The sequence below is a fragment of the Aythya marila genome (assembly GCF_965140915.1).
Source record: "Aythya marila genome assembly, chromosome: 5".
Lineage (NCBI taxonomy): Eukaryota > Metazoa > Chordata > Aves > Anseriformes > Anatidae > Aythya > Aythya marila.
In genome coordinates, this window is record NC_139046.1 from 54,558,952 (window position 1) to 54,573,689 (window position 14,738).

At 36.5% G+C, this 14,738-nt stretch overlaps 1 protein-coding gene across 1 annotated transcript in view; it reads left to right on the top strand.

The window, feature by feature from the left end:
* The window catches only part of NELL1 (neural EGFL like 1), a 284,886-nt gene that overhangs the window by 209,795 nt on the left and 60,353 nt on the right, over positions 1–14,738 (top strand). Inside the window, exon 15 of the mRNA XM_082762270.1 lies at positions 10,792–10,887. Within this exon, the coding sequence (XP_082618396.1) occupies positions 10,792–10,887 (96 nt within the window). The remainder of the gene's footprint in view (positions 1–10,791; positions 10,888–14,738) is intronic.

A 14,738-nucleotide genomic window follows, 5' to 3' on the forward strand; every position in this document is an offset into this window, starting at 1 on the left:
AATAGATGAAATGTCTAACTCATGGAAGAGGCTAACCCCTCCCAAGCTGAAAACTGAATTTCATATTGTAGAAGAGTTCTGAATATTAAAGTTTATGTTTGTTAGTAATTTCTTATTTACAAAACACTCTCATTAATCTTGTAATTTTTACATGCTTTAAGTTGTGTAACTGGGACAATTTTTTTGTGCATAACCACCAAATGTATGAAGAATATATATAGTGTGCTCATGATCAAGTCTGCTGAGAGCAGGCTAAGCTGTTTGTTGTTATTCAGGGAGGCATGATGTTATGAGCAGTAGATGGGTGTGCTACAACAACAAAAATAAAAGCCATAGCCTTGCTAGTTCCCCACACAGCATTTAATGGGTATGAGGCAGTTTAGTCATGATACTGAGGAACTGATACATCTGTTAAGAGAAAATGCTTTCTATGCACCATAAAATTAAATGTTGCATTGCCAAGCAATACAGCAAGTATTCTTTTAGTCAATTTTTGTAAACTAAATATTGTGAAATGGTATCATAAGAAGGTGGCTCTGGAAATCTGTTTTGAAAAGATATTCCATTGGGAACACAAACTGCTTGATAGGAAGATTACAGTTGCCATTTATGCTGCTTTGTTTTTTTTTACATTAAAAATATAGTGTGCACTGTTAGCAGGTTATAGCACAAGAAAGATATTTCACATTTATGTTGAACCTTATCATTCTAAATTAATCCAAAGTACTAAAAATATCTATACAGCATATGCTCTGTGGCACTACTGAAGCACTCTTGACAGGTTGTGAGGCAAACACACAATGTGGAATGTTTTGCATACATTAGGGAAGAAAATTTCAGCCAGACACAAAGCTTGAACTCCTGTGCACCTTTGAAAAATTCTATCACCTTTAAAGTACATCCAGTCCAGTTATTCAGACTTTTTCAAGATTGGATTTTTCCTGAAGCCCACAAAATTGTGATGGGGTCCATACAACAAAATACAGAGCAGTTGATACAGAGGCATTGAAGTTAGATTTAAGTTAGATTTGTGCCCACAGTGACATTTTTCTATAAGAACCAACCAAGAATTTGTATTTTATCTTCATGTCCTTTTATAATTCCTCTACCTTTTAGTACTCAGTGAGGTCTCTCTAGAAAAATACTGGAGAGAGGAAGCAGGTGGCAGAAACTGAAGTCAGCATTGTGCATACTTCCTAGAAATTAACTAAAATGTTTGTGTGATTATGTGTATATGTAAGAACACAAGTCAACAGTGTGCTCTTATAAACTGTCACAGAAACGTACTCCTCAGAGTCTTGTTGCCTAAGAATGTAGGAAGTAAATTCTAAGTCACTGTGTAAATTGATTTAGTTTTACTAATTGACACTACCAGAGTGTGTAGCCCCTTGGGTTTCTACAATGCTCTTGGCTCAGCCAAAAATCTTACACACAGAGATTATATTTGCTGTTCTGCTTTTACTTGTTAAATGTGTACTTTATTAAATTATATTTCTGTACTTAACTCTTTGCTTAAAAAAAAAAAAAAAAGTGCCTAGCAGGTTCAGGTTCTTAATGTGTCTACCTCACTGGGGGGTTGTAAAGCTTAATTGTTTATAATGTGTAAAAGCTTGAGATGAAAGGAATTATGTAGAAGCATTGCATTATGATGACTATAAGGCTGATGGTGATGCATATCACACCTGCTGTCACACCAGCTTGAGCTGCCTTTATACTGGAATTTCTGCATAACTATGAGAACAATACCAGGGTTTTCAGTGATTTTTCAGACAAGTTTTTAGTGTTTCTTTTTTCACTGTTAAAGGTGGCTATCTCGGATACTTAGATTTATTCTCCTTTCTTTTGGATAAGCCTTGCATCTTAGGATAAAACTTCCCTGGTAAGACTACTCGAGGTAAACCGAGATGGTAGCATGAACAGGTCTTTGGCCACTGAGAAAGTTAAAATAATTGCTGAAAATCTACATTGTTTTTGAAAAAACTCAGCTTTTGTGGTAATATTTTAGGTACTGAAAATCTTCCTGATTTAAAATGCAGATTAGCACTGACATTAATGCCATCCTATTAATAGATATTTGCATTCTCATTTTAATCCAACAAATGCAAAGGTCAGAAGAAGTGCGAAAGAGTGCAGAAGTTACCATACCTAAGAGATTTAATTATTTACCATGGTATAATTTAGCAGTGTATTTGTATCTTTTTCTTTTTTTTTTTTCCCTCCTTTTTTTCTTCCTTCATTGTTTTATTTATCATTCTTGCTTTTCCTAATATAAACTTCATATGAATGAGATATAAAGCCTTAGAGTATTGCTAATGGGATACGGAGCTTTTCATCTCTGGGTTGCCAGTTTGGCAGTCTCTTTAGTTAATACAGACCTTTATCTGTTAGATACTGCAAGGTAAGCTAGATTTTGTAAATGGAGATTAACTTCCTTTCCTTGGTGGCAAACAATCTATATCTAACATGGCATCTTTCTTGATAAAGAGTAAAAACTGGATGGATATTGTGGCTGAACTCTGAATGCTTCATACTGAAAGAAAACAAACAGGGAGAGCAAGTCCTTCCTGTAATCAGAGGACTCTGATCTCTGGAACTGACAAGTCCCATCTTTCCCGTGTTGTTCACCAGAACGCAACCATCCTTTGAAAAAAGGCATTTTATTGTGGGTGGAGTTGCTTGGCAAAATGAGTGAGATTTAAAAGATGGTGCAAAAGCCCATTAAAAAAATGTTTTCAGAGATAGTGCTGAAAACATTACTTTCAGATAACCAGAAGTAGTATAATGTTAGGACAATGAGAGATAATGCCTAAATTTAGATGTGCTTGTTTCAAGTTACTGCTTAACATCTTTTAATCTCTTTATAAGATGTCTTTGCATATCTTTGATTCACCAAGAAAACCAATGTTGTTTTATTTCATATTTTCTTCTTCCTTTCAATATTGTCACTATCAGATTGCTGCACAAAATGTGCAGTAGTAAAACAAGGAATTATTGATAGCATTCAGCTATCAAGCCAAGTATTTGTTTTCAGTTTCAATTGTTACGCTTGTAATAAGATTCCAGCAGCCTTCAAAATAATACTTCTGGATCTAACATAGTAGAACAACAAGCTCACTTTCAGTCACAAGTAAAAATGATCTTTCTAAAGCTTCTTTACAATTTCAAAACACAGCAATCCTCATACAGACAGATATCCTAAAATGATGTTTTATTGACGTTAGGAATGTTTTGTACAACTATTCAACATTCCAGTCTTTTTAATAACACAGTTATTTGAGGTTGCTAGGTAGCTTTTCATTTAAGTTACATACGCTATCATTCACACTGTTCCTTACAGTAAATAGATTTATGTTTTATTGGTGAAGGCCCCAGTCAGTTGTACTAGGGAATGCACGAAGAATGAGTTTAGTCGGTATACCTGTTACACGTGGGTAGATGATGGTTAGTTGGTTTCTTGAAGAAGTTTTCCACCCTATTTTTTTCATACTTAGTGTTAGGTTACTAGACAGACAGATTCAGTTGGCTTAAAATGGTGCCCTAAAAATATTGAGGAGTCTAGCCTTGAGGAAGCAGGGTAGTAAAGTGGCAACAACATTTATTTTGTGCAGAATCATCTGAGGATGTCAGAGATGGTTTCAAAAGTATAATATAACAGAGGACAAATTTTATGATATTACTTTTGTCTTTTACTGTTTCTATTGATCTTATATACATTTTAGAAAATTGTCACACAGCTGTCCTCAGAGCCATAAAATAAACTTGATTATCAATAAGTATTTCATATATGTATTTCACCAATAAGTAGAATGGACATATCTGTTTGATATATTTTCTGAATTAATTTAATAACATCCATCTTGTTTGTTAGATAATATTTTAGATGAAAATTTTATTAATCATGGTGGATAACTTGTGCATTCAAAAGCAAGTCCTGTTATTGGAGTAATACAAAAGAAACAATTAGTGTTTATTACTGTGATTCATTGTACTAATTTTAAGGAGCTGATGTTTTATTCTTCAGAAAAAAACAAAACAAAATGCTACCAACCAACCACAGAGAAGCAAACAAACAAACAAAAAACCAACCCCCAAGTACCAGTATCAGCATTTCCAGCCAAACTGCCCTTGATCCCACCCTGCAAAGCATCCAGATGAATGGGCTGCTTCTTCGGTACAAATGGTCACAACTTGATGACATGTCAGTCAAGCACAACACTAAACACCAAGAGAATTTAATGTCATGTAACAGCAAAGAAAGGGCCTGCTTCGAAGAGTTCAGCATTTTCTGAGAGAGATGCTCAGGTTTCCAAACTGACTTCAGTCTTACTTTTTAAAGTGCTGTGTGACAAAGTACTGGGTTCTTGAGAAGACCGACTGCTTAAGCAGCCTAAATTGCCTAATGCCAGTGTCTACAACATTAATTCACAATTTTGGTAAATACTACATCTGATGGAAATATATGCACACACAAAGTCATACATGTGCACACACACGGCAGATGTGTGTATGCCTAAAAGTAATATCTAGCCATCATTTCTTCATGATACGTTCATTATTACTTACAATCTTTCCAGGTACTTTTCTGTGTTGCCCTTTTCCCTAGACTGTTAGTGTGTGTTGCCTCACAAATTTGAAAGAACTTCATGCTTTTCCGAGTGCTTTGAAAAAAACACTTCTCCATACCCTAATTCTAAGGTCGTTGATCTTTTTTCATACTTAGCTTTAAGTAACAGTTTTGTACTGCCAGGATTAGACTACCGTAGGTAGGCATTATGCTAATTACATTTATGTATACCTCTTATATGTGCAATCTCTATAAATATAAATCAGGAATAGTAATTTTACAATCAGCTATTAGAGGGCCTACGACTTACAGGTTGTTCCAGGACTGAACGAGCCCTCATACATACCTTGTATAAAATCTTAAGTGCAAATTGGGTTGGGAGTCACTCGCAATGAACTGCTCAGCTAAGGAGTTACCTTCCAGTCTCAGATGTATTCACATGCTGATTGCCATGCTGACCTATGCTCCCCTTTCTTCTCCAACATGTGGGATGAAAATTTTCCAGGAGGTTCTTTTGCCCAAAGTTTTATCCCACCAAATGTGTCCTTCTCTGACTCCAGCCAGCTGTAAAAGGACTCCAGTGGCATTTGGCAGACTTGGTGTTAAATAAGTCACACCCTTCACTGAGCGGTTGCAGTTCACTGAACCAAAAGTTTTGTACTTTTATAAATGATAGTGTCACACTTGAGTACAGGGAAAAAGAGCAGAACCTCTCGCGTTCCCTTATTTTGTTTGTGTGCTTTCTCCTTCCTTTCTCAGCTGTCCTCTAAATCTACCTCGGCAACTGGCATCATCTGATTATTCTGGTACTTGGCTTACATAGTTGGATTGTTATCATCTACGACCTTGTGTGTACTTGGCTGAGTAAATTCAATCAGCTAATGAAATTGTGGTCTTTCCATCAATTGATTATCAAATTGCTTGTGTGGTTCAGCTAGCCCATCTCTTTTCCAAAGCCAGTACGTTTTTGTTTACCTGGGCACTCCATGCCTGACCCCTTTCTCACCTTTCCCGAATGTTGTTTTTTTCACTTAACGTGCATATAACCTTTGAATTTAGACAAATATCCCTGGACTTTATGATCATTTTACTGACCACCTTGTTGAAGATAAATCAGTAAAAGTAGTATTTCAAAAGTACAAGAGTAGCCACTATGCTTTTCTCTTTTATATTGCACAGCATAGCGGTCCTCGGACACCTCCTGATTTACAAGGAGAGCAATGATAACATCAAAAGAGGATTAGTGCTTGCTGAGGCAGTGACCAGAAGGAGCTGTGGTCTATATTTTTGGTAGGGAACTCAGCAGTGAGCAAAAGCCTGCAGTGGGTACCTGCAAAGGATGTATTTGCTGGTGCTCTTTTTTTTTTTTTTTTTTTTTTTCCTCCCCTGTAACTCTCTGTACCAATTAACAATCTTTAGAGTGAAGGTAGAAGGTGTCAGGCTGAACTCCCATTGAATTGAAGTCTTCTAGAAAACTGCTGTAGCTTTAATTATAGGGCAGCACCGGCATTATACCAACTTCTCTTTGATCATGAAGAATGATTTCCTCTCTTCGCTGTAGGTGCTTACACAGTGAAGCTGACGTGTGCCTGTGAGGCAAGGTACCAGATAGTTTTGGACGAATGTGAGCACCCAGTACATAGGGGTCAAAATGCAAAAAAGTGCTACTACAGTATAGAAACTGGTGTCTTGTATGCTACCTAGAGGGCACAGTCTCACTCACCTTGAGCTACATTGCAATTACTGCTACAAAGTAGGCTAACAGTTACCCCACACTGCAACTGTCCTGACAATTTACGGTATACCTTGACTATGGAAGGGACCTGGTTAATCTCTGATAAACTGAACTTAATGCAGTAATAGGTATGGTTTTGATTCATGTAAATGCCTAATTTATATGAATTTATTTTTAAACAAAGAAAAAATATTATTTAAAAAATATTATTTTAAATTTTATAAAATATTATTTTTAAACAAAAAAAAACACTGTTTTATTTCTTTTATTGGTAGCTTCCGTTCATTGTGATATGTGGGACAAGATTTTTTTTCTTGTGTTTTCTGGTATTGCTGTGTTTCCTTTTATGCAAGCTATGGTATGTTGTATTTGTTTTTTATGTAGTACTGCATAAAAATGATAGTATGACAGTACTGCATATTTGAAACTGTAGTTGGCAGCCTGGCTTTCATACTGGCTCTCTTATGCATTACTGCCTAGATACAGGAAAGAAACAAAAAGAACTTACAAGAATGACAGCCAAATTCCACACCTTTCATGAAAAGAGGCTCTAGCACTGCTAAAAGCTTCTTTTTGTTCCTGAGGATGTCCATAATGCTCTAACTGGGGGAGAAGATAATTGAATTTAACCGGACAAAGTAAAAGAACCTGTATCCTGTAAATATGCTGACAGTGGGTATTCAACTTGAGGGTGTGCAGGAGCACAGTACCAAGTCCGTGGGCGTATTCCTGCGGCTCCTTGTGGAGCTGCACAGTAAGACTTCCCTGTCCCTGCAACATTTCACAAAAATGGCAAATCCAACAGATTGCTCATTTTGTCTGATTCTATACCCTGCTGATCCATCATTGAGGAGGAAATACTTCAAAAATAAAACTCTGTAGAGAAATTATGTCTATTTAGGAAAGATCTTTATATGAAAATGGCTTTTACTTTGGAGGAAGAAGCCTGCAAATACTTTGAGATTGGATCTATTTATGGCAATACGTTAAAAAAGTATGACCCAACCATGATTTATCTTTCTTTGTTAACTTGCTCTAAATAGGAGGGAGCCTGCGGTTGAGGTTTATAACTGGTAGTTTGTGGTATTGTTGGGGCCTTCCCCCCATAACAGAGTTTTCCTTTTGAAGGGTCTAAACTACAGTGCAAGTCTTAGACCCCACAGCCCATAATATGTATGACAAAGCATAAGCGCTAAAACAGGTAGTTCTATGACAGCCTGGGCACTCCAGTTGATTTACTATCCAGTCACTGAGCTGCTCCCTGTTGGGTCCTCTTGTCCATCAATAAGACATAGGTACAGAAGTGTTGTAAAGATTTTCCTTAATTAATCTCTCCTACTGAGAGTAGAAAGGAAAAATATCTTTGTTGGAAAAGAATGATTTTTGATAAAATGTTCTAAAAGGTTTCAGCTAGCAGCAGAAACCTGTTAGAGAAAATAGTTCAAATGAGTGAAGTTTGAAATCGGGTTCCTATCGTGCGAGGCTTTGAGCATTCTTAAAATTTGGAGTTGTGCTATCAGTGCTGCCTTATAATACTGTGGGCTCTTTTCCTGGCAATTAAGGAAAGTGGCCTTAGACAAACACTTTGATTTTGTAACGATGTTTGGAGATTCATGGTTTTGACATTCCCACTTCCTACAAACCTACAATACAGGAATTAGAGTTTTTAGGAAAGCTGTTTGGGACAATTGTGGTTGTTTTCACTGACATTTTATTTTCTTGCATAAAATTATAAGAAATAATCTCCTCCCCAAATCCACCAAAGTCTGAGGAACCAAGAGAAACCATTCAGAACAGCTGGTCTGGATTGCAGAGGCCTTTTCAGCTTCTGCAAAAATTGAAAAACAGCATTCAGTTCTTTTCTTTCACAGCCATTGCCTAGCTTCTTTGCCAACTCTGTTCTCCCTCTTACATCCATATGACAGGCTAGTGACGCAGTGATTCTTTGTGCACTTGAGAAACACAGAGTCCCTTCTCACAGAAACTTCTAATACAGTGATTCCTAGTTTTTTGTTTGTTTTTTGTTTTCTTTTCTACATTGCTACTGTTATTGCGTGACACCTTAAGGAGAGGTGAATTTCAAAATGCTTAAAAAATGCTAGCACATTCAGATACAAGTACAGGATGTTTGTTTGGATATGGACATGCAGGAAGGAATAGAAGGACAGAGAGAGCTTTGACGGATGGCAGTCCTTGCAGTCTTTCTCTCTGGGATGTGAACGCCATAGCTGGCTGTGCCTGCAGATGTTGAGACCTGGCTGCTGCAGACAGCATAGTTTTTAGACTAAAGAGAAAATCTCTTAAATAGCCTTGTTAACCTTTTTATCTTATTTATCTTAAAAGAGAACAGAAGAAAACACCAGCTAACTGTGCATGCCTATAAATAGGATTTATTGTAAGAAGCAAACACTTCACATTAGTAAATTTGCAGTATCGGTTATGGTGGCAAAATGTGAGTGCTCTTACTGAAGCCCTCTTACCCCTCCCATCAGTAAATATGTCTCCCTCCAGCTCTAATAACTTTTGGTGGACACAACTGATTATTATAGACGACAAATTTTTTTTTCCTCATCTAAATTCTTTTTATTTTAAGAACACTTGTTTTTTTCCAGTTTAATGTGACATATGTCATGGAGAAGCTATTCCTTTTTGTCAGTGAAGCTGATTATATATATATATATATATATTTTTTTTTTCCCTTTATATCTGCTCTGCCACAATTTCTAATTCTTTTGTAGTCATGCAGAAATTTATTACTAATTCAAGATAGTCTCTGCTGCCTCTTGTTTTCAAACCAGAAAAAATGTAGGTGAAGAATTTAACTTGAACATCCTCTGAGAATGCCGAGACCAAAAGCGAGCATTTTTTCAAGAGCTACAGAAAGCAGCTTTTTTATTTTACCATGGTTTTCATAATTTTTCAGCTGCATTTCATGCTAGTTACTTTCAGCTTTGTGCAAAATTATACTTCTCTACAAATATTTATATGAAAAAATGGCAAAATGCTTTTCTTAAACCATAAACCATCTTTTGAGCAGTTTCAAAATAGACATATTTCAGAAGATTCTCACATGGAACGCCCACATCAATGAGCAGGAAGTGTTACTGGGCAAGAACAGTACTTTCTCCCACCACTGCCTTGCACCAGTCGTAGGAGAGCTTATGTTCTCTTACTACCATCTTCTCTAAAACACTTCAGCATTCCTCTCCGTGTTATTCTCCATAAAACAGTATGACATGCTACAAATTATACTAGAACATAGCAGTCTATGAGTTCAGTCAAGGTATAATGATGTACTCTTTTGCCTCTAAGTGGTTAACAGTTACAAAAGATTCTTCCTAATCCTCAGTACTTTCCTCTCTTTATTTTTCTTTTTAGTGCATTGGAAAATAAATCTAAAACATTTCTTCTGTTATCTAGCACTTCAAGCTTTTTCATAGCATTTGTAACATCTCTTTGCCAACGCTCCATCTGTGATTTTAGCTTGCAGAAAACACTTTGCAATTCTGTTATTAGCTTAGATGCGCAGAGAGCTGCTGTTTAAATATTAATTGTAACTTCCCTCATAAGTGCCGTTAAGCCCACTGAGTAACTTGTGAAGTTCAATATATATCTAGGAGAGGGTTGGGAGAGTGTTTGCGGGTACAGGGCCTGAGCTTAGCCTCAGCAAAGTTTTTACTGGCGTTAACAGTGCAAAATTGATCATGCCCTGATACTTGCAGTTTCCTCTCTCGTCCTAGTTCCTCTCTTTATACACATGTGAAAAAAAGGGAAGAAAAAATAGCATTAAATTTCAAGCATACTTTTTTCACAGTTAGTGGACTTCCTGCTGAACTTGTATATGTGAGAGGAACGCCACACTGCTTGCTAGAAAAGCCGAGATCCATCATTTGTTCCGACTCAGATATCTGACAAGTGCACTTCTGAAGTACTTGTGCATTTTTGTCAAGAACCACACTTTGATAGAGGTGCTGTCTTGTGTTTGACCCCTTCTCTGTTTTTAGTCATAAGCCCCCCCTTAATTAATTTTTCAATTCCTCAAAATGTGATTTACACTTACAAATAATTTTTTAAAAAAGGAAAAGGCTATATTTACAGACCTTTCAATAAAGTGTATTATTTGACAGAAGTGAGAAACAAGTAGTTAACACCATCTGACCAGCCTGTTATCTGTGGATCACCAGAGCATTGTAATTGTCATGCTCAAATTGGGTATAATTGAAGTATCAGCCCCATTAAAATTGTATACTGTATTTTTCCCTCTCTTCTTCTTCCAGATGGTTATTAGTCTTTTATTGGTGAGGTAGTTTGCCTGTGGTGTAATCTGAAATTTTTCCTCATATCATTTAAGTGAGTAACTTCTCTTTGTGTTTGCAGGTGGATGCTGAATTCTGTTAATTGCTTAGAATTAGGATGCTTTTCTTAGTACCTTGCAAATGTATAATGGGCTGAAAAAAATTTAGTAGTATCACATGTTCCTTTGATTTTTCAGCATTCTGTGAAGAGGGATGCAGATATGGTGGAACTTGTGTAGCCCCTAACAAATGTGTCTGCCCTTCTGGATTCACAGGAAGTCATTGTGAGAAAGGTAAAACTTTGCTGAAACGCTTTCTTCTTCTTTTGTAATAAGAAATATGATATGCTGCATTAAGAAATGGTTGCTTTAAAGTGTAGTATTTTCAATTCAATCTGCTTGAAATTTTCTCTTCAGTGAAGATATGTGTTTTGGTTGTTCCATAGCTGCCTTTTTCTAACTGAAAGATAGTCTTACATTAAACATGGAAATTTTTAAATGATTGGGGATGTCTGATTTTCCTTCCAGTGGACACTTCTAATTAGTTACAGAGGAAGGTAAATGAAAAATATTTACTCCACCTATCTTCTGTGGTGCGAGCTCAAGGTCACCTTTTGTTTTTTCTGAATCTATTTGGCACATTGGACCTGAATTTGGATGCTTGCTTTTCACTGGAATTTTTGTTAAATAATTCTACTTAATTCAAGTTGTTGGATTTTTAAGGTTTGCTTTGTTTCCAAGTCACTGAGGACATCGATTTCCATAGGACCTTAAGTTGAAATGTATCTTACCAGTGATTCTTTGATTCCTTTCAGCCTTATGTCAAATCTTTTCCATTTCAAGATCTGATCCTGGCACCCTCTTCCATAGGTCCACCTTTCTGTTTTTCTCACAGAGATCTGGTTCATTGTCTACCTTAAGTTAGAAGGAAGGAATGATACAGGATTCCATACAGTACTCTGATTAGGTTCTCTGAAAAGCAGATTTTATATTTTATTTTGGTCTGTATTTATTGCAATTGAATTTCATTTAAATAACCCAGTGACAGTTTTCTGTTTAGCAAGTTTGTTAGTAAACCTTTATACTTTACTGGTGGAAATAAAGTGAATTGTTAACGCAAGTTGGATGATGCTAGTATGGGTGAGCTTATAATTGACAAGCTGTTTTTTTTTATGGAAGAAAAAAAAAGAAATAACCATTAAAGGGCACGTTAAATCACTGGAACCACTTGTTATCCAGAGACTGTCCAATAATTAGTGTATAACAGTGTCTGTTTAATACGTGTCTGTTCTGCTATAATAGAAAGTAATTTAAATCCAATTGTCAACAAATGTGCTTTGAGTAGCTTCTGAAAACTCCTAAAGCTTTTTATGGATGTACTTAAATCACTGTATAATAAAATCCCATAGTTTCTAGTTGTCAGCATTGTTTCTAATGATTTGGGAATGAACTAGGACATGAATTTTTTCATATCATCTTGAATTAACTTGAGTACTGCATTTTGCTTGCCTATAGCCTTTGGGTTATTTGTTTTGAACTTAACTAAGCTCCCAAGCCTCCTGACATTCAGCAATAAGTTCGGACAATATATATGGGGAGGTAATAGAAGAAAACCTGCCTTAGAGCCCCACTCTAATCCTGCTAGTTCGCCTCTCTCATGTATAGTTTGTCCATTCCTTTCGAAAATGTCTGTAATTCAGAGGGTACAAATACATTCAGAGTGATTCAGGATACCTGGGATGTGTTGTATGGATGTGTAAATATGGTTCTACAAAACCAGCACCTGCTTTGCCCAAGGGTTCCCTGTTGACTCAGGGAGCTGGTGGCTTTAGGCCAGCTTTCAGCTCAACCGCCTGTCTTTCACCCATGAATCTTTAAAGCATCTTTCTTATAGCTGTAAAGGGATTCCCGTAACTAGAATACAGAGTCTTTAAATTGATGAAGCAATGGTTTAAGATTGATAAATGGATGACATAACCACAATTGAAGGCTATGTTGTTCATGCTTGTGTATTTTTTTTGATCTAAAGGGTGAGTTAGCACACCAAGTAAAGGAAACATGGCAGACAAGGGACACTCGGTAGGTATATCAGTAAATTTAGAGGTATATGTCAGAAGAAGCTTGCTTCTGTGTATAAAATCTATATGACTGGATTATTTTTTTATTCATTGGATGTGTAGGATTTATCAATAGTCTACCACTCAAGCTAATGATGATAACATTGAGAAATTTGAATTTGCTTTGAATATGAGAAGTCATATTTTAGTTGTATTAGACAGCGTGTTTGAAAGCTTTAGCCGATATGTGTTATGTTGTATGTGTATTTCAGTAGCTAAGTGAATGTCAGGTCTCTAACAGCTTCAGCCATCTGAAGGTACATGTCCTGGAAAAACTACAAAAAAAATATGTATTGAGAGTAGAAAGGTGATGAACCATCTTTGAAGCAGACCCTTTTGCTTACCTACTCGTTCCTGGAATATGCAATAGCGTCAGGAATGGGAGGTCAGAGAAGACTTCCTTCATAGCCTCTCTTCATTTTGCTGCAGTTTTATTGGAGAACATCTAAGGTATTCAAAAACCATTTGTTTCTTTATTTGTTTTCCTTCTGTTGTATGTAGTGTTAGAAATAAACAGTTGTGTTTAACATATGGTACCACTCCCTCAATCATAACATAGTTTGAAGGCTGTGAAATGGTGGGACATGACTTTAAATCAAACATTCCTGGTAAAATCTTGTCTGATGGAAACTCATGGTGAGATGATGCATATCTGAAGTAAACTGATGTGTTTGGGTAATGTGTTCTATTCACCAAGCTGCATTTAAAGATGTCCTTCAAACCAACAGTACAGCAATCCTTCATACATTAATTGTGAGCTGAAAGGACTCCTCACTAGCTGAAAACGGTGTGACCCAAATTGGCTTTAACGTCATGGAAAGGGTAAAACAAACCATCAATTAGAAAGGTCATTGAAAAGCAGGTGCATTTCCTTCTGAATATGAATCATATGTTACTCATTTGTTCTGACTGTCTGGTTGAAATGATATTAGGTTAATTAAAAAATCAGAGATATTTGAGAAGACTGGGATATATAGTGGTAATTTACTCAGTTGAAAAGGTGAAATTAAAATACATATTTAAGGTGTATGTACAAATACATAATTCAGCGTGCTGCTGAGAAGAATTAGCTATTACCAGTTGTTTTACCTGAAATGCAGCATTCACATAACACCGTTGTGGGGCTGCCTTTTCTTTTTGCATGCAAAGTGAACTGCAGATTGTTATCCAGAGATACTGTCAAGTATCTCTTTCAATCCATTCTTTATAAATGCTTTTTCTATAACTGTGAGCTTGATGCTTTTTACAGACTTCTTGTCATTTTCTGTTTAGGGACTGATTCTATTTTCTGATTAAGTTTTTTATTTGTCTGTTTTATTTATTTGACCATGGCTGAAATAAATGATCTGTGCGATCATTACCATTTGTGATAACTAACATAGTTGTGATGCCTATGCTAGAAAGTTTTTGTGTTAGTTTTTGCTTACATTGCTGTATGGTTCTAGCATATATACACCTGGCTGCTGAGCTGGAGATGCGCATCCTTAAATGTATGTAATTCTGTTGGCTTAAGCCCAGGTGCATTCTTGGCAGGGATCCCTGTTAAATGCTTCCAAGAGACATTTCACCGTGCAGAGAGGAGTGCAAACACAATGCTCTGAGAGTAGTTGGCAGCATGGAGTCAAATGCCCTACTTTTTCATCCAGGAATGTTTTCTCCAATGTTTTAGCAATATTTTAAAATAAATATAATCCCATAATTCATTGAGCTGCTTTTCTCTCGCAGTGGGTGAGCCACAGGTCAGTGGAGTTGTAACGCTGGTTTTGTAGACAGGCTCTGCCATTATTCTGTATTTCTGGAATGATCGTCATTACTGCCACTGATGAAGCACTGCGAATGAGTTAGGCATAACAGTGTAGAATATCAAAAGATGGGAGTAAGCAAATGATTGAACCTGCAGTATGTTGCAGGCACCCCTCGAACACCTACATGCATGTGAAGGAGTTCTGTGTATGGGCCTAGGAAATACCCACCGTCTTCAATACAGTTCTGTGATGGTGTCCAGTGGTTACAGACATTTCAGTTAAG